The 25,398-nt window shown below is 37.7% G+C and overlaps 1 protein-coding gene across 3 annotated transcripts in view; it reads left to right on the top strand.

Moving 5' to 3' along the window:
* cdkal1 (CDK5 regulatory subunit associated protein 1-like 1) overlaps positions 1-25,398 on the top strand; it is an 848,634-nt gene that overhangs the window by 420,533 nt on the left and 402,703 nt on the right. For all 3 annotated transcript variants that reach the window (XM_028817287.2, XM_028817286.2, XM_028817284.2), the window contains exon 10: positions 7,755-7,900. In XM_028817287.2, the coding sequence (XP_028673120.2) occupies positions 7,755-7,900 (146 nt within the window). The remainder of the gene's footprint in view (positions 1-7,754; positions 7,901-25,398) is intronic.

Below are 25,398 nucleotides of genomic sequence, written 5' to 3'. Positions count from 1 at the left end.
CCTCTGGGTTTCAGGGCTAAAGATGTATTTCAAATTTCAGTTTCAACTTTTATTTTATCCCTGTTTTTTAGGACTCATTGATTCCTTTCTAATTTTGTTGAATCTGTAAAGGCTTCAGTGTGTGATTAACTTAAATATGTAGCCTTAGAAAATGTCTAACCACTCTTGCAGACAAATAAAATGGGTAGGGTTTATGCTCTTAATTACTGGTAATTTTATTTTAATTTTAAGAATTTTTTTTTTGTTAACACTTTGCTTCCTTAATTGCCTCTAAATGCTTTTCTTTTAGAGTTACAATTAGCAGACACTATTCTTGGGTGTAAATGACAATCTGCCCTAAACAGTAGCTTCTAAAGAACTTCATCAAGTGGCTCATTTGGCAGTACATATTGTGAGAGAAATAAGAGGGCAATAAGAGAGGAAATTTAAAGTAAATGCTTTACTTACAACAAAAGTTGGATGAGATTTGTTATGTTAAAGCCTATATATGTAAAATAGCAATACACACCATGAAGATGAAAAACACAACGAAGATTATACAGAAATTGTGAAATCATGAATTTACCTTTAGTAGGAAAGTTTGATTTAACAAATGAAGCCTTTAAGTAGGGACAAATTAAAAAAAAAAAAAAAAAAAAAAAAATAGGGCAGATACGGAAAATTAAAGCATTAATAGTCTAAAACTTTTGAAAATTTATTTTATTAACCTTTTCCGTTAAATGTTATTTTTTGGTAATTGTTATTAACCAGCATTTACAGATGGCTGTCTTATTGACAAACCTGCTGTGAAATATATGTTTGTGATGAACAAGAATGACTCCTGGGTTAAACGTGTATTTTTTTGTTTCTTTGACTGGTAAACGTTTGAATATGCAGACATTGTTTTGCGGGAGTATTAATTTATTTAGTATAGCTCCAATACTTCTGCAACCCTCTTAAATAATATGGCATCTACTCCATCACCAAATTAACAAGTGCATTTTAGCAGTACCTCTATGGAGAGGCATCCATTACAACTACTGCAATGCCCACATTGGGTGATGTCATCAAAGACTGAAAAGAATGGTTGGTAAATACAAATAAAAAAAAAATTCAACCATGCAATAAAAACATATTTCAAACACTCAAAAAATGATACACCGTTTGTGCTGGTGTTGACACAAATGCAACTTTTATAGGTTTTTTTTTATAATTTAGATACTGAAAATAAAGTATCCTGAATAATACTAGTATTTCCTGATTCCATTGGTCTGAATATAATAATGCTTGCATTCTGAATTTGTTTCTATTGATTTTAACACTAGAATCCCTGAAGCCTACGAAAAAATTTGTAATTTCGGGCCACTTTAAATTCCTTTGCACCTCTCCATCAGTGTCTTTTATTTTGCAAATGTATCATTCAACCCAAGCAGAAAGCAGCCTGCTATCCCATCAAACTCCCCCCAACGGAGCTGAAGTCAGTCGCAAAATTCTCAGCTCAAGTGTGTTTTTCTGGGTGTGAGGTGTCTGACAGGGTAAATAATATATCGTTATTTGGAATACATACATTTAATGTGTGTTCTGTGTCTAAAACAATCTGTGTAAGTGTAAGATTACAGGAAATGTGAGGCAAGAAATGCTGAATATATACCTTAAACAGAAACTTTTTCCGTGTTATACTAATAATGACGTGAAGTGTATAATGAGTGAAGCAGAGTTTTGTTGCGGTGCAGCAGTCTATTCGCCATTGAAAGCTCTGTGAAGAAGCATGTTACGATTCTGCCTTTGTCCAGAAATGGCTCCATAAGCTTTATGACCACAGACTTGGAAAGTCTTTGCCCTGGGTTATAACTCAAAACGTAACTCTCAAGAAAATGTTGCCAGATGTCAGAGATTGCACCAAATCTATTGTTTTTCACATGTTCTGCACGGGTGTCTTTGTTGTCAAAGCCCAAATGCCACATGATAGCCTGATAGAGGTCATGGGACATCATATCTTTGATTGTCAGTACACCAAATAGTTCTGAGCAGGCATCAGCCACAGCACAAACTGTTGCTGCTGTTGTGCAAAGAATGGAAATAAACACCATCAGAGGGAGAGTTAAGTTTGTTATACCATGTGAACGTCACTGACACAATAAAACTGAATAATAAAAAAGAAGCACTAACTTTTAGAAGTAGCCAAAATTTACACCGGATGTTGCAGACTCAAATCAAGTGTATGTTTTTATTATATTACAATAATAATAATAGCAGCTCACTACTCAAAACGAGGAGCTCCAGGATTCAAACCCGGAACCTTTTGGTTATAAGGCAGCATTTCTTACCCTCTGCACCATCCAAGATCCAATATCAACTTTCTGTCGATTTACATTTGAGCTTGGGTTTTTAACTCATTGACAGCAACATGTAAATTGAATGATTTTTTTTTCTTTAGTTATATTCTTGATTAAAAGCGCATGTGTTTGATATTTGGACTAAAGTCTTCCCACATTGTACATCTCACATCATTATTAGTTTAACAGTTTTAATAGGTATGTGTTCAGCATTTCTTGCCTTGCATTTCCTGTCATCCTAAATTTACAGAAATTGTTGTATACACAGAACACACATGAAATGTATGTATTCCAAATAACGATATATATTATTTACCCTATAAACTCCAGGCACCTTACACTCAGATAAACACACTTGAGCTCTGAGAATTTTGCACTGACTTCAGCTCCATCGATGTGGAATGGGATAGCAGGCTGCTTGCCTCTTGTGCTGATCAACACATTTGCAAAACAAAAGATGCTGATGAGGAGAGGTGCAAAGGAATTTAAGGTAGCCTGGGATTATGAGTTTTTTCGTAGGTTTCAGGGATTCTAGTGTTAAGCAGATAAATCAACTAGTCTATGATGATCATATTTTTTCCAAAACAAAGTAAATAAAAATAAATTGTATGAAAAGTTTGATCTGTTGTTACAAGTTGGTAAGTCTCTGTCAAAAACAAAATGTAAGCCCTGATTATTATTTGTATTGCTGTTGAGTTTCATCATGTTTATGGGCTGACATGAAGTTTTTTCTTTAAAGGGGTTCAGAATCACAGTATTCTGTCAGCTTTTTAGATTTGTGTCAGAAAGTCTTCTTTTTAATTTCTTTGTTTGTACATTTTGCTGGTTATTCTGAGCACTGCTTATTTTTGTGGATTTTATTTTTCATTTTTTCAGTATCTTGCTCTTTAAAAGCTGGTTAATTTAAGGCAGGCACTCAAATCTCTCCTTACAGCTTATAACTATAATTTGAATACAGATGCAAAGATATAAAACTTGATTATGGTTAAGTGAACATTAGAGAAACAGATATATGGAATAGATTACCAACTAGCATTTTAGAGGTTAGTACTTCGGTGAACTTCAAGTCTCAACCTGTTATTTTTTAAAAAGCAGGGAAATAGAGTTTGATGAACTGTGTTGGGCTGAATTGTCTACTCTTGTCAAAACTGCTGTTATATTATTAGAGGAACAAACTAAACTCTTGTTGATTCTTAGTGTTAGAGTCTGCTAGAGATTAACATCACATATTGCTTAGAAGTATTTATTTTGCAACTAGTCAGTGCAATTCTTTGGCATTTTTTGCACCTGCTAGAAGTGTATTTATTTAATGAAAGTGGTCTTTTCTACTTACAGCATTGGTAAGCTCTGCAGTATTATGCTATTTGCCAATCGCGCTCTGTATTGCATGCATTTGCTATTTAGTCATTGTTGTGCCATTGTGATCAAAGCTAAAGTGCCTTTATTGTTCTCAAGTTACTCTTTAAAGTAGTTGAACAGTAATAAATGGAATCTTTGAAGAAACAGAAAGCATGCCACTGTCGAGAAGAGCACATAAACAACGTCTAATGAGCTCAAGAGCAACACTAGTAGGTGCCGGGGTGGCACTAGTCTGTTCAACCCTTTAGACTTTTTTTTTTTTGAGTGTGCAGTAATACAGCAGTCTACTTTGTATGTTTTCTCTCTCTGCATGATCTCCTTACTGTGACTCCATTCCTGAATGTCAGTTAACCAGCTTGTCCATTCCTTATGTTTGCTGTCTCTGTGTGCAACGACTGTTCATGAAAACCCTGAGTCTGTTTAAGATCTGTTTTGGATATGGTGTAAAAAATGATAATGTTATTTTCAGTGGGACTTTGATGCATATAAGTCTTTAAGGGTTGTATTTGTGAAACAATAGGTCTGTCACGTCGCTCCTTGCTGTCAGTTTTATTTCTCAACTTGCTGCATGTCATGTTTTATATGGTCTTTATTGAGCAAGTAGTTCCATATCCAGTTATCAAGTACTATTTACCACTTGTTTTCAGGTAAGATGTTGTGATTCATGTGGCATGTGGCAGTAATCATAGCATTGGACAGTTAACTCATAGGCATTGCATTTTTAACAGGCTATTTGTTTATGATGAAGTATAGGTGAAGGATATCGAATCAGGAGGCCGTTATGGTTAGTCAGCCTGTCATGATGAGTAGTATTTATTTATCGGTTCACCTGTTTTTTATTAAATTGCCAATTTCAGTCTCTCAGTTGCTTGGGTCTTTTCAGATCAAACTTTGCCCTGGACAGGTTGCTTAAACCATTGAATAGCAAATTCATTTGTGTAAAAGCTATAAAGTCAGTTATTTCCAACTTCCCATCTTGAGAACAGCAAGGAAACTTCTCCAAATTTGAACAGACCTTTACTAATAAAAAGTGTTCACTTGAGGCCGAAATGCTGCTATCCTAATTATAATACATGGAGGTCACCTGGATCTGGTTCTAGCACACATTTTACCATCTCCACAAACTGTTTTATTTCTTCTCATAATAATCCATTTCATAATTCTATATTGAAGCCAATAGAATGATGAAGTGCTCTTTACAATTAAAATAGATGATTTATGTCCCAGAGTTTTTGCTGACCATTATTAGGTGAGCCAGGAAAAGTTTGTACTTCACTGTGCTGGGCTTTTATAGTCGGTGGCACCACAGGGATTTGTGGGGTGAAAAGTTAGCACAGGGTAAAACCAAATGAATAGTCAGATTTAAAATAATTAGATGACAACATTTTCTCATTTTATACAGGATCTGTAATTGCAGTGTTAGCTTTAATTAAAATTGATATTTTCTTCTCATTTCATCCATTCTTTTTCCAATCTACTTATCCATTTCACAGTCTTGGAGAGCCAGGGGTTATACTAACTAGTGTAATTGGGCAAAATATGGTAATGTTTCCTAGACAGAGCGCTGTGCTATACTAGAGCACAGACACGGCCATGATGCATGCTGCTAATCGTCAGTCGTACAGTGTGTTATCCCCAGTAACTCAGTCATAGTGTTCTTACAACAAGCTCAAATAAAATATATTAGGTTTACCTGCAATGATCTAGGTGTGGTCCTCCTGTTTGTGGTTGATTTGACAACCATGAGTACAAATTCAAAAGTACTCAAGGGACAACTAAAGATCTATCTTTCTGTTGTATAGTGCACTTTCTAATGGTCTTTGATGTATCCATCCATGGCTCTATTCATATACCTACCTCGTAACAATCTAATGGGCAGCAGTGGCTACTACCTTGTTTATATTTGTGTGGTCTACTAATTCTTAATCTGGTGTTGTCCACATCGATTGGCTGCCAAAATGTTTTAACCTCACAGTGCAGCAGGAAATTTGAAACTGTGCTGAGAATTTGTAAAATCCACCATTACCCATAATTCTTAATTGTATGTACTCTCACACCAGTTCAATGAGATCTATCAACTGCACTCGTCCTGTGACATGCAGTCTTGATTCAGATTCATATAGTGTGATTTTTGCAATAAGACATGAGGAGGTCAAATAAATTCGAACTCAGGACTCGAGAGGCAGCAGCTGTACCTCAGTGATATAGAAAAAGTAATGCCCCAGCTTATTCTATATTTGTGTGTAAGTGTGTTTCTTATTTTGTAAATTGCAGTGTTACTCATTACTATGCTACATTCACCAGAAAAAAAACACAGGAATGAGCAGCAGTATGCCTAAAAAGCACTGAGTCACTCATAGGGGTCTTTAGAGCACAGCATTAAAAAAAAAAAGTTTAGAGAGCAAGGTTGGTTGATTGGTTCCTTGTGATTCACAACAAAGCTTTTTGAATATCATATTCATAAAGAAATACATATGAAAAAAATGAGCATATTTCTCAAAAAAAAAATTCTGAGTTTCTAAGAAATGTTTCATTTATATCATCTGGAAATATCATGTACATAGGCTGGAATGCATCGTCGTGTAATATAAAGACATTATCCATTAACTGCAAATGCTGACTTATGATAAAGAAACTGGTAGGCTTGGAAGCCAGCAGTCACAAGGAGCCCTAGGACTGAGATTAAAAGCTGCTGCATTATATAAAGATTCCCCTTTAATTTTCTTAAGGATTGTCAGTCTTACAAAATTGCAGCACTATTGCCTTTACTACTGTGTTCCATTGACTTCCTTTTGATATGTACAGTCTAAAATGTGATTTTCCTGTGGCCTCTACATTGTAGAGTACTGAATTTCCTGCACACTAATTTACAGATCTCTTTCCGTAGCATTGCCAGAAGTAGCTCCCTGAGTGAGTTAAGGCATGGTTGAATGAATGTAACTGTTTTCCCCTTTTACCTCTCCTTACTTATACTGCAGTCACTTCTTCAGACTGTAATGGAAAACGCATACAGGGCACCTACTGTAGTCTACCAGCAATTGAAATGCGATGTGGATAGATTTGATGTGGTTGAGGCAGGATGTTATGGGCAGGCTCAGTCTAAAGTGGCATTTATGCTTTACACCTCAAATGATCAAAAAGAAATCAGTGTACTTGGCCTGACCTTACTGTTATTTGAAACATACACATAGTAAGTATTACCAACTCCTTTCTCTTGGTCCACTAATTTCATTTTTTGTTTAAACACCCTTTAGCAGGTTATTTTTCATGGTGATAGTAGAGTTTCTGTGTCTCTTTCTCATGGATTAAACAACAACAACAACAATTTATGTCTTGTATACCCCAAAATCATCCAAGGAATATCTCAAGAGGCCTTGTTTTTTGTCATCCGTCCAACCTTGACTCCCATGAATACAATAAAAAAAATCCCCAAAAAAAAATCCTTGTAGGAAAAAATGGAGGAAATCTTGGGAAAAGCAATGCAGAGAGAGAACCTCCTTCCAGGTAGGCTGGGAGTGCATTGGGTGTCAAAAATGGGGTAAATACAATACACACAACAGAACACTAGTAATCATCTTCAAAGAGCTAGATGGCCAATCTGTTATAATTTCACCTCAGAAATACAACACAATAGTAGAAACGGCTTTGTTCCTGCACAGTGCTCCTCACAAAGTGCAGTCACGGAGCATAGCAACAACTCTCAAGGTAAAAATGCAAGAATAGACTATACCACTCTCTAAATATCATGGCTATCTGTTCTTCTTCAATGCTGAGCAAATGGCTCGATTACTTGAAAATGACTTAACTTTATATGCAGTGACATAATTGTGAGCCTCAGAATAATGTGCAGTGCATGACTGGACCTGACAGGGGTATAGTATGACACCAGAACAGATAATTGCAGTCAAATCTGAGATGGGGCACTTTGTGGTTTCTCTCGGACAATGGCAACTAATGTTGTCTTTGTCTTTCAGGAAATGGAGAATATCCTTAGTTGACCTCAATTGTATGCCTTACTTTTTGACTTGTGCAGTCTACCTATGACTACATTTTTATGGCGATGTTTTCTTACTTTTATAGGAAATGGCGAAGATTCTCAATCATCCCCGGGTATACTCCTTCCTTCATGTACCTGTACAGTCAGCATCTGACAGCGTTCTCATGGCCATGAAGAGGGAGTACTGTGCTGCAGATTTCAGACGGGTCGTAGATTTTTTAAAGGAGAAGTAAGTGTCCTTTTATTTTCTAGCTTGTGTTATCCTGGCTGTTAGCTACTCAGTCTGAGTGATGAAAAGCATTAATTTCTAAAGACAAGAGGCAGACTGTCATCCTTGATGTGGCTATTCTGTCCTATTTCTTGTCACCTGTCATGCAATTGTTTTTCTTGTAGCCTGTTCGTTTGCACTGAGGTTTAGATGATGAGTTAGAGTAATTGCAGCTTCTTTTGACATATGTTAACTTTAATCTTCTTGAATCATTCCTTTTCTTGAGATTTTGGTTGCTTTAGATGACTAATTAAGTCATGGACTCTGCCGAACCTCTCTAAAAATTGCTTTATAGGCAAATTTGCCAGTATAAGGTTTCATTTTATCAGGGAAATCAAAAGTTTGAGAACTACCAAAATGTTCCTACCACCACACCTTGTGTGTGTAGATGTAAGAAGTACAAGGTTGATGTTGGTCTTCTAACTTTAAGTGTCTGATTACATTGCATGTTGTGAAAGTTGCCATATAATTTACAAAGGAATTGTTCAAAGGGTGTATGATGTCCCAGCAGTTTGCAGTGCTCTTTCACTCCAGTTTGATTCTCGGGTGTATTCCCTTTTTCTACAAAGCTTATATATAACCCCTGTATTTCTGTAGGGTTTCTCCATAGAATGATACTGTAGGTTAATAGGTGACTGTTAATAGGCACACCCAGGGGTGGGTTTATGTTTGAATGTGACCCATCATGGAGTAACCAGGAGGGACTCTGCTGTCTGTTGCTCTCATCACAGTTTCCGAATATAAATAATAGTTTGATACAGGATTTACATGGATACTTGTAGTATAATTCTTTTAACGGGTTGTATACTAGACAGTTTCAATGGATTGTGCTTGTCTTACAGTGTGAACCCACACGTAGAAGTGATATATTAAACAGCTGTACCAAGAAAATGAAAATGAGAGTAATATGAATTTGAATAAATGTAAGAGATTTTTTTTAAACCATACTAAATCTATTATTATCATGTAACATGCCGTGCTATTAAGTGGAAGTGTGTATGACAATAAATTCAGCAACCTCTGATTCATAATTCACTGCAATGAAAGATTAAATTGTTGCATGTCTAAACCTTGTTTTGGGTAAATTCAATGTAGTTTATTAAACAAGTCCTAATACAGAAACAAACATGACACATGGATCCAAAATTTTGTTTACAGCACAAGAGTCTGTCTTTGGGCCAGGGATGTCCTTATAAGTATTGAACATTACCATCTGCCATGCAAAGTAACGCTTTGTTTACCTGAAAAAAAATTACACTGGCTCTCTAGTGATTACATATTTTATCTATTAGATCTGCAAACATTCAAAATAATATATTTGAATTGACCATGGTATGAGAAAGTTTTATAACCAAAAGTAAGCAGGATCTTTCTTCGTCAAGTATGACAAAAACAACAGGCACAATGTGTCAGTTTTCATCCATAATATTTTTAGGTTCTAGCATGAATGTTTCTTATCCTTTCATGAGCTACCTTGAATTTATCAGCAGTTTACCATCCACCACACAGGGTGAGGTAATAAGGCAGAGAGAGAGAGGTTGAAAGCATACACTGATACAGCGCTTTGCTGCACCAACCACATGACAAACCACCTCAGGATCCCGAATTAGGGCCTAGGTACAGTCATGAGGTTTTTTATAGTGGCTATAGTGCCAATCCTGCCACAAATCCCTGAGTTTTCCCTTCAAATTGGAGGACCTGCTTGCAGGGCTGGATGCATGTTAACATCATACCCAGGACAGAGCAATTGCAGGTTAAGAAAGTACAAAAAAAAATCTGCTGCCTCAAAATCTTTATCACTTATCACTTGTTTCATTTACATATTAGGAGAAGAACAAGGACAAGAATGGTGGTATTCATTGAGAAGGAACTCTGTAAAAATAGTTTAGACAAAACACTGTAATAGGAAAGTGGTGTTATGTTGTGCAGGTTGGTGATATAAAGCAGTGGTCCCCAACCTTTTCGCGACCATGGACCGGTTTCATTCCGTACACAGTTCCATGGACCGGGGGGGATGGATGATATACGTGTAACAAAACACATTGAAGTGTGCGCAGTGGTGCAGTGGTCCCCAACCTTTTTTGTGCCATGAACCAGTTTAATGTAAACAGACCGGTATAGAAACAACTAAAAACAAAGTGCGTAAAAATAAAACTCACCATCCCTCAGAATTAGTGGGAGCCCTGAGCTTGTTTCCCTTTTATGAGCCGGTACCATCTGGGGGTAATGGGAGACAGTGTCACCCGAAGTGTGTTACTTATGTCCAGTCTACTCCGTAATTTGGTTTTGGTCGCTGTCACTGCAGAAAATCCTGCTTCACAAAGATAGGTTGTTGGAAACGGAAGCAAGGCATTCAGTGCTATTTTGGCGATCTCTGGAAATTCTGCCTTGATCTTAATCCAGAACACCGGCAGAGTTGTTGTTTGAAACAGACTTTTAAGGCCACCGTCATTTGCAATCTCTAGCAGTTGATCTTCTTCTTGCACGGACAGGCTCGATTCACGCGTATCCATTCTTTCGAAGTTCGGGGGTCTTTTGAGGTTGGAAAGTACTGCTCGAACTCTTTTAAAAGCAGAGACAGGTGGTCATGCACAACCTGTGAGAATTTTGAATCAGGCTCAGTTTCTTCCAAAACCCCTGCTAATGTTTGAAACATGTCAAATATCTTTCTGTTCACTCGGTGCCCCCACAATTCAAGTTTGGCTTTGAATGCAGCTACTTTGTCTGCCAACTTGAAGTGACAGATTGAGTTCATTAAGCAGATTGAATATGTCGCACAAGTAAGCAAGTTTTGCGACCCAGTTCATGTCACTGAAATGTTCTGCCAGTTGTGGCTTTTTTTCTGAAAGAAATCTCCGCAGTGGCTCTCGTAACTCAAAAACTCTGGCCGACGATCTCCCTTTAGATAGTCATCTTACTTCTGTGTGTAAGAGAAGGCGTTTGTGCTCTGCATCCATCTCATCACAAAGCTGTTCGAACAGACGCGAGTTTAGGGCATTTGCTTTGATGTAGTTAATGACTTTAATGACATCGTTCAATACGCTGTTAAGTTCAGGTAACATTTTTTGGCAAGCCAACATTTCCCTGTGAATGACACAGTGCGTAGACTCACATTCAGGTGCAACCTCCTTAACCCGAGCAATTAAACCAGAAATCCGTCCAGTCATGGCAGCAGCTCCGTCCATGCATATGCTGACACAAAGGACCAATCCAGTTTTCCTGATATGTAATTATTTAAAGATTTGAATAGTTCCTTGGCAGTGACAGTGCACATAACATGTCCTCATGCACATCCTCCTGATATATATATTGCACATAAACAAGTAGTATTGCCTTGTTGTCAGTATCAGTAGATTCATCAACCTGAATTGCATACCATGGTGACTTATTAATCCTCTCCAACAACTGTGTCTCAATGTCCTCTGCTATGTCCTCAATTCGCCTAGTGATGGTGCTAGCCGAAAGAGGAACCTTTGCTATCATTTTAACAGCAGCCTCTCCTAGCAGTTCACGGCAAATGTCCTTAGCGGCGGGCAGGATCAATTCCTCACCTATGGTAAAAGGTTTCTTCAACTTAGCAATGCGGTTAGCCACTAGGTATGAAGCTCTCAGTGCACTCGTATTTGTTGAGGTGGTGGCCATTAGCAATTGCCTCTGTCCATCTTGTTCACGTTTTCTACTTTCTAAAAATTGCAAAGGCTTGTCTTAATGCAGGGTGCTTGGTCTCCATGTGCCGAAGCAGTTTTGAAGGCTTCATAGCCTCATTTGCTAGCATGTCGCCACATATTATGCAGAGTGGGCTTGGTGCGTGAGAATCGCCTGTAGTGATAAACCCGTATTTTAAGTAGGAATCCTGATATTGTCTATTAAATGCAGCTTTCTTTTTCTTGGAAGTTGAAGGCTCTTCTTCTGTCTCCTCATTGGGCCTTTTTCCCTTTCCAAAGAAGCTCTCCAAAGACGTTTGTTTTTTACTCATTTTTTCTAGCTTGTGGATTAAAATTACCCCAACCTTTTTGTGACCTAGGACCTTTTTAATTTAGGTAATTGTTTTCCGCGGACTGGGTTAGGGGAGGGTGCGGAGACGTGTAACAAAAGATAATGAAGTGTGCAATATATAAACTATTCACCAAGTGCGTTGCCTTATCGCCACCTATGATGGAAGTGTTTTCCAAAATAAAACAGCCATCCGTTCGGCACGGCCCAGCACAAAATGCTCCATGGCCTGGTACCGGTCCGCGGCTCAGTGGTTGGGGACCCCTGATATAAAGGATTTGAAGAAACTGATATATAAATTGAATATGGTTCAGAAGGAAAGAATTATTCTGAATATTTATACAACCTTGTGTACACAGCCTCTTTCAAATCCCCTACAGCATCTTGTAGGTATCCAGGTGTGAGATTTGACTTGGTTGTTTCAGATTATCTGCCATTCCTTGGCACATTTACTGGTATGTTTAGCACCATTTTATGTTGCAAAGTCCATTTCCAATTTAGTCTCTATCCCCTGACGGTTTCATATTATCCTTAACACCATCTGGTACAATGAAGAATTCCTGGTAGATTCTATGATGGTGAGCTACACAGTCCCTGATGCATAAAAGCAGCCCAAAATCATAACATATCCACCACCATGGTTTACAGCTAGTATCATGCTGTTCTGGTCGAATGTTGTCTGTGCTTTTCACGAAACAAGTCTCCTGGTCTGTGTCTAAATAACTTTCAGAAGTCATGGTCTTTGTCTGGGTGTTTATAGGGAAACTTTAGTGTTGCTCTGATGTTCTTCATGGGTTGTTCTTCCCTTCACACCTACCATGTACATACATTGTTCAGCCTGTTTCTAATGGTAGACCCCCTGCATTTTGACATCAACAGTAGCAAGAGCTACCAGTAGGTTCCATGATTAACTTCTGAGGTACTTGGACTCATGGGCAACTTGTCCCACACAATCTAGTATTGTTCGAAATCTTCTTCACTTATAGATGATCTTTTGGGCAGTGGAATGATTAATTTCTAATTGTTTGTAGATCAGTTTAAATCCCTTTCAAGAGTAATAGGCATCTATACCATTCATTCTGAAGACCTTAGGGAGCTCTTTCTGTCTGTGCATGGTGATAAAAGACACTCCAAAAACAATGAGAAAACCCAACTAAATGTAAGACCAGTTCAGACAGGATTGTTTCTAATGATTATTTACACCTGATCTGGTGCTCCTGATTCTAACTTGAGGTAACAATAAATGTAGGGATTTTGCACATGCAAACTTTGTCTCTGTTTATTTCAATTATATAGTTGACTACAGAATGTGGCGTATTATGTGCTACATCACCTTTTATCTACTGATAAAAAATGAAGATTAAATCTTCATATGTACACATATATTAAAGAAGTAAAAAGATTCATGTGATGTACTTATTTTTTAAAGGCATAGTAAAAAAATGAATTAGTTCTCAGAGGTGCAGCTGTATAGAATGCCAAATTGGGCCTCAAAGGATGTGTTTATTCAGTACCTTTTGCTCTTACACATTGAATGTTATTGGTGGTTCTTTTTTAGGAAACCTCTAAGAACATTTAAATGAAGAATGTTGTATTGTAAACTAAAAAATGTTTATTTTCCTTCTTCATTGTGTCATGCATTTGTTTTTACACACCCGCTAAATGTAGTAGAAGAATATGGGGGGCTGGAGTGATCATCTGCATGAAATGCAAAGCTGCAAACAGTTCTGGATAGGGTGTTGGACAGTCTCAAGGCCCATACCTAGAATTATTCATACAGGGCTAATTAGTCATCAGTCATTTTCTAATCCGCTTAGTCCTGAACAGGGTTGTGGGGAGTGCTGGAGCCTATCCTAGCTAGCATAGGGTGCAAGGCAGGAACAAAACCTGAACAGGGCACCAGTCTTCTGTCAGTTTGTACGCTGATCCTACATTTGGTCTCAGAAAGCCATTGGGCTACAAATGTAATATGGTGTCAGATGTGTATCACAGGGATGCTGATCCATGTTATCATCAGTGTCTCATAGTTGCCACACACTTGCCAGAGGTGGATGTTTGCATTTCTCTTTTGCTGACTTGTCTTCTGTTTGCTTTATTGGATTAAAATCTAATGAAGAGGCCAATACTTTAAAATCAATTTACTGTTTTCTCCCTGAAAGTCTTCCTAGAACTGTGTTAGCATTGTGGCCTTAAGCATTTCCATGTACCAAATCTACAATAATAATCAAAAATCCTGGAGCTTTGTGCACTCCCTTTAAGGGACCTAGTATGTACCATGAAAACTCGCTATGCCAGCACTTTTACTCTGCAGTGGTGATACTCAGCACAATGGATTCTTGGAGTTTAATCCTTATACTGATTTTAGTGGGAGGGAATCTAGATTCATCATGCTAAGCTTTATTTTTCAGTTTCTTCAATATTTGTGTCATTTAGCATTAGGACATCCTTTGTGATGTCAAGTGACAAGACTGGAATTTGTTTTGGTCCGCGTCCATACTGTACTTCATCCATGAAAGGCTTCTAGTATTTGTGCATTTTGACTCGCCTCAGTTTAGTATCATTTCTTAGTTGCTAGTTAGCCAAACCCACACCTTTTTTTGTGGTATGTGAGAAGAGTATCCATGCTGACACAATATGAACATTTAAAATCCACAAGCTTCACTGTAAAGCATGCATTTGCTGCAAGTTACGGTGTTCTTGTGTTAGTGCCAAAATATTGACACTAGTTACATGTTGCCTTTGGCTAGTTTTGAGGTGAATGTGAATGTTATCATGCTGACATCCTTGAGGTAAAGGTCAGATCTGAGAGGTGAAATGCATATCTGATAAATATTATAATTCCTTATTGACAGATGTCTCAAGAATGCTTTTAAACACTTCTTAGGACGACCCACTTTAAGCAAAAAAATGAGTTGTTCTGACCAGTGATGTCATCCTAGCCAATGAATCCACTCCAGCTGGTCTTTAACTGACTGAATCTCTTAAATATAGCATTATTTAAGTTGTAGCTGATTGGAGTTTTGTCCCTAGTTTGTGCTATGATGAGACACAATGCAGCTCAAGACATGGGCTTCCTCGCTTAACACTGCTGATTAATCTCTGGGCTTGCTTAAGAGTGGCATGCTCAGGAAGCACCCTTGGTCAATACATCAAGCAGGACAAAGCTTCTTCTTCTTTTTTTTTTTTTTTTAATAACTTTTCTTGATGCCAATTAGAAATGTAAGTGAAGCACATTTTGTAACTCTCCATTAGCTGATGGTCATTGCTGAATAGACATAATGGCCTATAGAATTTATTTTTTTTTTTTGTGTGGAAAAAGTTCTAATAAGCTATGAATCATAAATAACAGTCTAAAAATACATACACATCACAAGAATAAAAGCACATTATGATCACAAAATATTAATGAAGGTTAATGAGGGTGACTTTGTTTCTGAATTATTATTATTATTTTTTTTTTACTTCCCCAGGATATGGAAAATGTAAGATTCGAGGAGATATTAAACACTTTTTAAAGATTTTGTTAAATTTGTCTGGACCTTACAATAATATTACTGTGTTTCACTTGCCACTGCTGACTGAGTTTGAATACAGTGGCCTTTCTGCACCATCTGTCACAGGACACATTGCATGGTGTTTTTGTGTTGCTTTCCAGGGTGGTTTGTATTTTATAAGTATATTGCATCTATCCCTCATTATAATCCACGAGAAGGTTTCAACTTATTACTGATCACATGCAACATAGAAGATTAAAGTGTGCAGCCAAGCTTTCTACAGTCTTCAGGCAGCTGTAAATTCGTCTCCTGGAAGAAACCTGACAGCTTTCCCCAAAGTAAGTTTGAATTCAGAGTACATACAGTATTTTCTTGGCTGGACAGGGCTTCCTCTATAGGCTTTGGTTTGCTAACCTGGTGGTATGGCCCTTTTTAATTATACTTGAACTTTGCAGAAGGAGCATTTTTAACAATAACTTATATCTATTTACTGTATGTAATCGATACTTTTATCCAATGTAATTTACAAGACTGTGCACATGTCACAGTTGTTTCTTTATTTCCACAGTGTGCACACAATACGACTGGCCCATAAGTCACAATGTGAGTTAAAGAAGAACCAGCAACTTGGCAGTTTACATTAAGTTCAGTGTCTTAGCCAATATTGAGCTATGTTTTACTAGCTAGGTGGTCTTATCATAGTTATGGGCAGAATGAAGAACATATTTAGAAAAATGTAACCAGGATAAGAAGTATTGGAGCAAAATCGTTGTCACAGACAGGCAAAATCAAAACCAATAAAAACGAGAAGATCGATTGTCCAAATTCAAAAAGGGGCAAAATATATCTGGAAATAAAAGCACAAGAAAAAAGTGGCCAAAACTAGGCAAACTGATGCAAACTCAAATTTTCTTCTTGCTAAATAATTACAGAGCTTTTGAACATGTTTTTAATCCACTGGTGGATGCTGGAAGATACTTGGCACCACCATTTTATAGCAGAACCCCAAAGGTATCAAACAGTGCATCGCTTCTGCAATGGCAATGGGTCCCATTAACAACATTTATTTCTGTAGCACATTTTCTTAAAAAAAACATGTAACACACAGTGCTTTACCAGATGTTAAAGAAAAAATTGCATTCAAATGAAAAATGGTAGATTAGAAATAAGTATTTAATTATTCTGATTTACATAATGCAAATAGACAGGTAACACAGTAAATAACTGTATGGCTTAAATTGCTAAATTCATTTTTTTGTGTCTAATTAAACTTTGAGTATTCCTTTAACAAAAAAGCATAAAAATAATAATTCAAAAACAATATAAATAACAATAATAAGAATAAACATAAGCCAGGAAACAACCCCATGTTATAATGTAACAAAAATGGCTTCTGTTTTTAATTGGATTCCTACTCTAAGTAAGCAAGTTGTTATTTCCTAGTTTCAGTGTTTTGTGCTCAATGTAGAAATGACAAAACTATCCATCCATCCATTTTCCAACCCGCTGAATCTGAACACAGGGTCACGGGGGTCTGCTGGAGCCAATCCCAGCCAACACAGGGCACAAGGCAGGAACCAATCCCGGGCAGGGTGCCAACCCACCGCAGGACACACACAAACACACCCACACACCAAGCACACACTAGGGCCAATTTAGAATCGCTAATCCACCTAACCTGCATGTCTTTGGACTGTGGGAGGAAACCGGAGCGCCCGGAGGAAACCCACGCAGACACGGGGAGAACATGCAAACTCCACGCAGGGAGGACCCGGGAAGCGCTACCCACTGCGCCACCGTGCCGCCCTTATGACAAAACTAAGTTTGATAAAATTTTATTAGAATGTACCAAATATTTATGAATGTTATATGGGGATAATTTAGATGTATTATTTTAACTTGTTTTTGTAAGAGTTTCCTCATCATCGTGTTTTTCATTCTGCTTTTCCAGGTGTTCTAGTTTTGTAATCAATTATTTACTAGTGAGAACATTAGTAGATCTGACTCCAAAGTAGTTGCAACCTTTCAGCAGACGTGTTTTTCGGGTGTCTGTTCTACTTGTTGGTTGTTGTCGTTAGTAGGACACAATTAAGGGGACCAGAGGTGGGTAGTAACAAGTTACATTTACTCTATTACATTTACTTGAGTAACTTTTAAAAAAAAATTGTACTTCTAAGAGTAGTTTTACTGCACCATACTTTTTACTTGAGTACATTTGTGAAGAAGAAACGCTACTCTTACTCCGCTACATTGGGCAACAGTCGACTCGTTATTTTTTTCCATTTACATATTAGGTACGCTAATATTTTTGCCAGAGAGAAGTCGCCAGTGGATCTACAGCATGACTGTTTCACCAATCAGACGTAGCAACAATAATCACATGCCTATGTTTCACCAATCAGATGTAGCAACAATAATCACATGACTCCGTTTCACCAATCAGATGTAGCCATGCAGTCACATACCCACACACAAACTTCCTGCATCTGCAGCCTGTGAGAGACTTTTAGTCATGTGGGGCTCCTGTTCACTGCTAAACGGTCACAGCTTCACTGCAAGAACCTTGAGAGCCAACTCCTGCTTTAGCTTAACTACTAGGGGGCTCCGCCCCCTGCTCGCTTCGCTTGCCAACCCCTGGCGTTGGGACATGAGAAAGAGTCAGATGTATGAATTAGATATAGAATAGTGTGCAGCTTTGGATGATGCCCATAGAAATAACAAATAGAGTGTTTGTCATATATTAATGTTTTATTGGAATATTTCTTTGTATACAACATTAGTAGTAAAGATGGTGTCTTGTCCTTGAATGAGTCTTCCTTGGCATGGATTATTTATAATTTTAACTTTAACATCAGATGAACGGCGAACACGTGAGAAGGCAACATAAAGTTGTCCATGTCCAAAAACGGGTTCAGAGAGGTAGATGCCAACCTTGTCCATGGTTTGTCCTTGTGATTTGTTGATGGTCATGGCAAATGCAGGTTTAATGGGGAACTGTCGGCGTTTCAATGTAAAAGGTAATTCTAGCTCAGAACTTGTAAGGTCAATTCTAGGAATGAGAACAGTATTGTTAGCATGTGATCCTGTAAGAACTGTCGCTTGAATAACATTGCGTGTCATGGTGTTGACGACTAACCGTGTGCCATTGCATAAACCCTGTTTTGTGTTAAGGTTTCTTAATAGCATGATTATTGTTCCGTTTTTAAGGGCAAGGTCGTGTTGTGGTAATCCGGCAGGGTTAATAGTGTTCAAATATTCTAAGGTGAAATTTATATGTTCATTGTCGTCATCAGAGTCAACTTTGTCTGAGCTTAGAAAGATCTGTGTCTGTCCAGGAAGTAATGAAATGACTTGGTTATTAATGTGATTAACATTAATATTTTTTGGACATAATATAGTGCGTTGTGTTAACAGGGGTATTTGGTCTAATGTGATTGCTGTTCCAAATATCTCTTTTACTAAGTCGTCTGAGATAAAGGATTGTGGAATGGAAATAATATCTGGGTGAAGTCCATCTGTATTTGTGAGTGTACCATTTCCCAGTTGTATTAGCCAACTGTTATATTCTGGATCTGGACATCGCATGTTTTTGTACCAACTGTATTGTTTTAAAGCAATGCCAATTGTCTGCGTATTTAAGGTGGACTGAACAATAGCTGAGCGCATGGCATGTGGAACAATAGCTAAGCATTGTCTAAAATCTCCTCCTAATAAAAGAACTTTTCCTCCAAAGGGAATATTAGGAAGACGGATGTCTCGGGCATTGCTACTGTGAATGTTCATAGTGGATACTGATGCCTCTGTGATTGGGACCGGTATTTTGAATATTGAGTGACATGTACGACCATTTATTAACAGATTTGCTGCCACTCTGGAGGATCGCAGTCACTGTTAATATGTTTCTTTTCTGCAGTTGAACGGTTAATAGTGCTTTATTGTAAGGAGATCCACCAATGCTGACACCTATACTGTCTAGTGTGAAGGTGTTGACGTTCACTTTAGAATATGTGGCTTTGGGTGTCACTTCTTATGGATGTGTGTGTGGGGGGGGGGGGGGGGGGGGGGTGAGGATTGTTGTTGCGCGAGCGTCTTCTTTCTTTTTGTGTTCCTGTGTCTTGTTTGAATCCCCCTCTTTGTGTGTGTCCCGTCCGTTGCTTGTAGGGTCTGTGGGGTGGGCTTCGCTCGCCAACCCCTGGTGTTGGGATGACAAAGAGCGTGATGTATGAATGAGATATAGAATAGTGTGACGGTGTAGATGATGCAAATAGAAATCAAACAATAAAGTGTGTGGCACAGTGTAAAGGTTTATTTGAAAATTTCTTTGTACACGCCGTTTAAGTGTAAAAGGTAATTCCAGCTCAGAACTTGTAAGGTCATTTAAGATGGTTATTGTTGTGATCAGAGTCAAGTTTGTCAGAGCTTAGAAAGAGTTGTGTCTCTCCAGGAAGTAATGGAATGACTTGGGTATTTATGTTTTCCACATTAATATTTTTTTGGACATAATATAGTGCGTTGTGTTAAAAGGGGCATTTGGTCCAATGAGATTGCTGTTCCAAATGTCTCTGTAACTAAGTCGTCGCAGATAAAGGCTTGAGGAATTGTAATAATATGTGGCTGAAGTCCATCTGTATTGGTGAGTGTACCATCTCTCAGTTGTAATAAGCAATTGTTATGATCTGGTTCTGGACATCGTATCTTTTTTACTAACTGTATCTTTTGAAAGTAATGCCAATTGTCTGCGTATTTTAAGGTGCACTGAACAATAGCTGAGTGCATGGCATCTGGAAGAATAGCTAATCACTGTCTAAAATCTCCTCCTCATAAAAGTACCTTTCCTCCAAATCGAATATTATCATTCATAAACGTTTGTAGAGTTTATGAATGGTGTTGAGTAAGTGACTTCATGTCATTGAACATTCATCAATAAACAACATTTTTTCAAGACGGATGTCACGTGCAGTGCCACCGTTAATGTTCATAGTGGATACCGATTTGTAGGATCTAATGTAGTTGATAAAGATTTAACTTTCAGGTACATCGTCAGTTATAAGCTTCTGTAGATATTCAGTATATGAATGTAAAGAAGGCAGTCTAATTTGACCCTTTTGACAACAACATGTAAATGTATAACTTGTATTGCCAGTTGTTTCTTCAGGGAAGTGAACTGAATGACAATGATTGCAAATGACATTCATTAATCCGAATGAATTTTCCTGGTGTATGTTTTCCTTGTGCCGTTTGAGAGGCGCGTTGTTGCATGTGTAGTATTTGGGACGTGTTGTTTTGGAGCTGTAATCGATTTGCCTGTGCTGTGTGAGAAGCCCGTTGTAGCCTTCGCTGCCATCAACGTATGTCTGAGACGGGAGGTGTTTCGTTTTGAATCCGTGCCTGTTGCGATGCAACACTTTGATTGATAGATTGCGTAATGTGGATCTAGGATGTAGATTTGTGCATATTTGCGTTGTTGATTTGTTTCAGGGTGCACTGTTCCAATGCGATGCAGTATTTTGTGCACATATGCGAAAGCAGTATGGTCCATTGCCTTTTGGTGGCGTGATATTTACTCCGGTATATGCAAAAGCAAATGAACTATTGTAGGATCTAATGCAGTTCATAAAGTTTTTACTTTTAGGTACATCGTTAGTTAGAAGCTTTAGTTGAGCTTTGCGTTTTTGGAGTCGAGACATTTTTTCTTATGGATGTGTGGGGGGGATCGTTGTTGCGCGAGCGTTTTGTTTCTTTTTGTGTTCCTGTGTCTTGTTTGAATCCCCCTCTTTGTGTGTGTCCCGTCCCTTGCTTGTTGGGTCTGTGGGGTGGTTTTGTGTTCTTTTTTTTGGTCTTCCATGGGCTTGTTGAATCCCCCTCTTGGTGTGTGTCCCGTCCCGTCCCGTGCCAGTAGGGTGGGGGGGTATGGTCGTGCCTTGCTATTGTGCGCTCGTCTGTTCTTTTTTTTTTGGTGTGTTTAGTTTCGTGTGCAATGTGTTTCGTGCTTTCCCCTCGTTTGGGTACTCTAATGTTTTTTTTCCTTATTTTGGTGCTTGTTGAGCCTCATTTTTGTGACTCCTTTCTGTATGTGCTCACTCCTGTTTTCTGTGCTCTTGTCGGACTCTTTTTGCGCCTGCGTCTCTCGCGGACCCTCATCCGCCTCTCTCGCCCTCTTTTGTCCGCCTTTCTCGGGTCCTCAGCCGACTCTCGCGGACTGTTTGTTGCGCCGGCGCAGTACGTCTTTTTGCAGCTACGGCCCATGGCCGGATGTGCCTGCGTCCATCATCCGGTTTAGCATTCTCGGTTAGTAATATGGATCACTACACTGAGTGAAGAACAAGCAGGTTTTAACCAAGCATGCACAGACACAGACAGTCATGGTAAAGTGAGACTTCTAGTACGAGCCTTGTTCTAATGTTATTTTCTATCAGCTGTGCTATTTGGAGGGCAAGTGTGTGACAATGCCAGTTCCCCACAGACTCTTTTTTTTTTCTCCTTTTCTTTGATTCCCCCTTCTTTTTTTTTTTTTGTGCCGACCCGTATATATACACTCCCATCTCCGTGGGCCTTAATCACACGCCGCAGAAAGCCAATGAAGCAATTGAGAACAATCGCACCCGCACATGCAGGTGTGACTCGCTCCAACTACCTCATTAACTCCCCGCGGCCGTGGAATTGTGCCTACGTAGAGTGACACCACTTTATGGATTTGAAACTGGCCTTTTTTTTTCTTTTTTTTGAAGCTGCGGACCCGCTACACCACAAAGTGAATATGCAGTATTATACTGACAGTGTACTGTATATCTTGTCACTGTAAGTAGTTTGCACAGTTCAAACATACATGTTACCTACTGTAGGTATTGGCTTCAAAAACTTTGTTGTTAAAAACTGAGATTTGGACTTTTTTGGATTTTGTAAAAATGTTATTTATTTTTACTCATTTTTTATTTTATTATTTGGAAGTAGCAGAATTTGCACATTTTATATTTTTGTCTGTCTTATTACAGCATTTCTAAAAAAATAAATCATTTATTATGTTCAAACAGTTACTCAGTACTTGAGTAGTCTTTTCACCAAATACTTTTTTACTCTTGAGTAATTTTTTGGATGGCTTACTTTTTACTTCTACTTGAGTAATATTATTTTGAAGTAATGGTACTCTTACTTGAGTACAACTTTTGGCTACTCTACCCACCTCTGAAGGGGGTAAATTAATAGGAAAACAACAAAGGAACACTAAGCCAGAAAAAGCTATTGGAAAAATACAAATATTTGTAAATCTTATAAAAAAAAAAAATTGCACTGTTTGTGCTTTTCTGACTGTAGAATAAGAGAAGAAAGTCCAGATCCAAAGATTTTGCAAACCAGTTATTTAGCCGTCGCTTGTTTGTGTGTTCTTTCATATACAGAGTGAAGGTGTGTGTGTGTTAATGTACAGAACATGCACATGTCTGTGTGCATACACACTATACACACACACACTCTCATTCTTTTATTTGCATATCATTTGTTAATCTCCTTTATAATTATACTATTTTCCAGCTGTTCATAATGTATGTTGGTCAACTTATTTATGTTATCTGTATTTTTGTTGTATGCTTTAAGCAGCTCCAAAGCCGCAAAATTAAATTCCTGTACATTAAATATTGGCAAATAAAAGCGATTCTGATTCAGATTTAAAAGAGAATGAACACATTTGTCAGGCATTATTTGGTGACCACAAATGTATTTAGTGTCCTTCTAAAATATTTAAGAAGCTCCAACAAACATCCTTTTCTTACCATACTCTTAAATGTGTTGCCCCTTCTTTAACTTCATGCTATGAGAAGCATTTTTTTTTTTTTTTGCTCTTTCCTCTCTAGCAACACAGTAGCTTTAAACTTTTTCTTAATATTTTGGCTAGAACATACTGCACGTGATTCTTTGTAAATACCCACAAACCAGCAATTGGAGGTCAGTGACCTTTTTGCCTGGTTGTCTGTTTTCCGATTGTAACCATGGCAATAACACATTATGACTGCATTACTTATGTGCATTAGCTGTTGATCCCTTTTAAATTGTCAAATCTTCTGTTACCTTCCACATAGTTGAAATGTCAGGATTCTGCTTACTGGATTGTATTGTTTGATAAGTACAGAGTGATTGAGAAATGAACCAGCCAGCTAATACAATGCAGTGGCAGTTTAGAAGTGTGGCATGACAATGAAGTAATTTTCTCTTTTTATATTTTTGTTTATTTGGTGCATAATGTTGTATTTTGTGCATGCATATGTTTTAGAAATGTGTCCATACACCGACCTCTTACTTTTTTCAGAAATTCTGACTTCTTAAATTAACGTTTGGTTGAACCAGCTCACTCAGTTTTAAGTTAGCAACTTAGAAGTATGTGCATAACTTCCACAATGCACTTCACTTGACATTGCATTGTTCTGACCAGTCAGGTACATTTTATACCTCATAAATTACTCTGCTGGCCCAGTTTTCAGTTTTGCCACTATGGTTGAAGTTCCAAAACTCTAACAGACTAAGCTTTGCCTTTTTACATTAGAGCTTTCTTCTTGTGTGCTTTTTGCCAGCTCACTAAAGACTTGGTTTCCCTAGATCCCTTGGCAAAAAGTGTTTGATTATAATATTTTTAGTTTTTATCGTTATAAAACCCACTGACATTTTCACTTACAGCTTCCCATTATTTTGGTTTTTTTTTTTTTGCTGTACAAGAAGCTTAAAACATGTCAAATAAAACACTTAGAAAATCATATGTTGGCATGTGTTTCAAATGGATATTAAGACAAATGTTTTTCCTTGATTTTTGGTCGTTTTCTTAAGTGTTGGCCAACATTTAAACAGCTGTATTTCAGAGATGTTGGCAGCACTGGCAAAAAAGGCATCTAAGGATCTATAATAGTTGCTCACTCATGAGCTTCACATCATATGAGAACAGCTTGCAGGAGCTTTTGCAAAACTGTTCCAGATGAGAGAGCCTGAATTATATTAGCCTGTTTTGTAATTATGGAAACCCCTAATCTTTAGAAAGGTTCCCTTTTTTATTTGACTTTTGATATTTATTTGCTCTCCTCTTGAAGTAACATAGTGACTTAACCGGTAAGAAACCAGGGTACCAGATTGGGTTACTTCTCTAGTAAGTGACATATCACTTATATATTTAATAACATTTTGTCTTCTGTGCAAAATGTGCTACTAAAGCTTGTGTGCTTACTAAAAAGAAACAATAATTAGTATAATTAAAATGAAAAAAGTCAATTTTAATACATTCTTGTTTTTACCATCATGGTGTCAGAGTGGCAAAACATTTCTGGTTCGTTGATCATGCATGTGAAAATTTCAGTACATATGAGAATACTGCTACCTGCTCAACTGTGATGCCAGTCGGTTCTTATTGTCAGTCTATTCTTGTGTTATTATTTTTGGTTTTGTATGCTGTTTTGTATGCTTCTGATCATTTCCTTGTGTTTTAGCATGCATTGTGTTTTCTTTTGTGCAGTTTTGTGCAGATTAGGATGTTGTACGAGTGTGCTGAAGTTTGCAATTTAGAAGGAGAGATGTAATTCAAAAGTCCTAGAGTTGAGCAGCTGAGTTTGTAGGTTCCAAAAATGCTATGGTGTAGTGACACTTCTTAACATTAGGCTAATATTGTTTTGATACAATAAATGATTAGCGTTTAACTAGGGGTTTTGCCCATCCTTTTTCAGAGCTGTCCGTAAAAGAATTTTCTCAGCTTTTCTCCCAGAAGAGCCTAAGAAAAGCTTTCTCATGAATTTATACAGCTCAAGAATAAAACCAAAGACAAGCAAAGCATAAAAATGGAAAGGTGAGCAATGATGATAATAATAATAATAAATGAAAAAAAAAACATATGCAAGTAGGCTGTTTTTATGAGTTCAAAGCTCTCATACCATCTTTCACATAGTGAAAATAGGTAAATCTTCATGGCTGGCAACAATGCTAGATACAATAAACATTTCATTG

This window comes from Erpetoichthys calabaricus, chromosome 13 (assembly GCF_900747795.2).
Source record: "Erpetoichthys calabaricus chromosome 13, fErpCal1.3, whole genome shotgun sequence".
NCBI lineage: Eukaryota > Metazoa > Chordata > Cladistia > Polypteriformes > Polypteridae > Erpetoichthys > Erpetoichthys calabaricus.
Note: the sequence above shows the minus strand (reverse complement) of the source record. Positions and strands in the feature narration are given on the sequence as shown.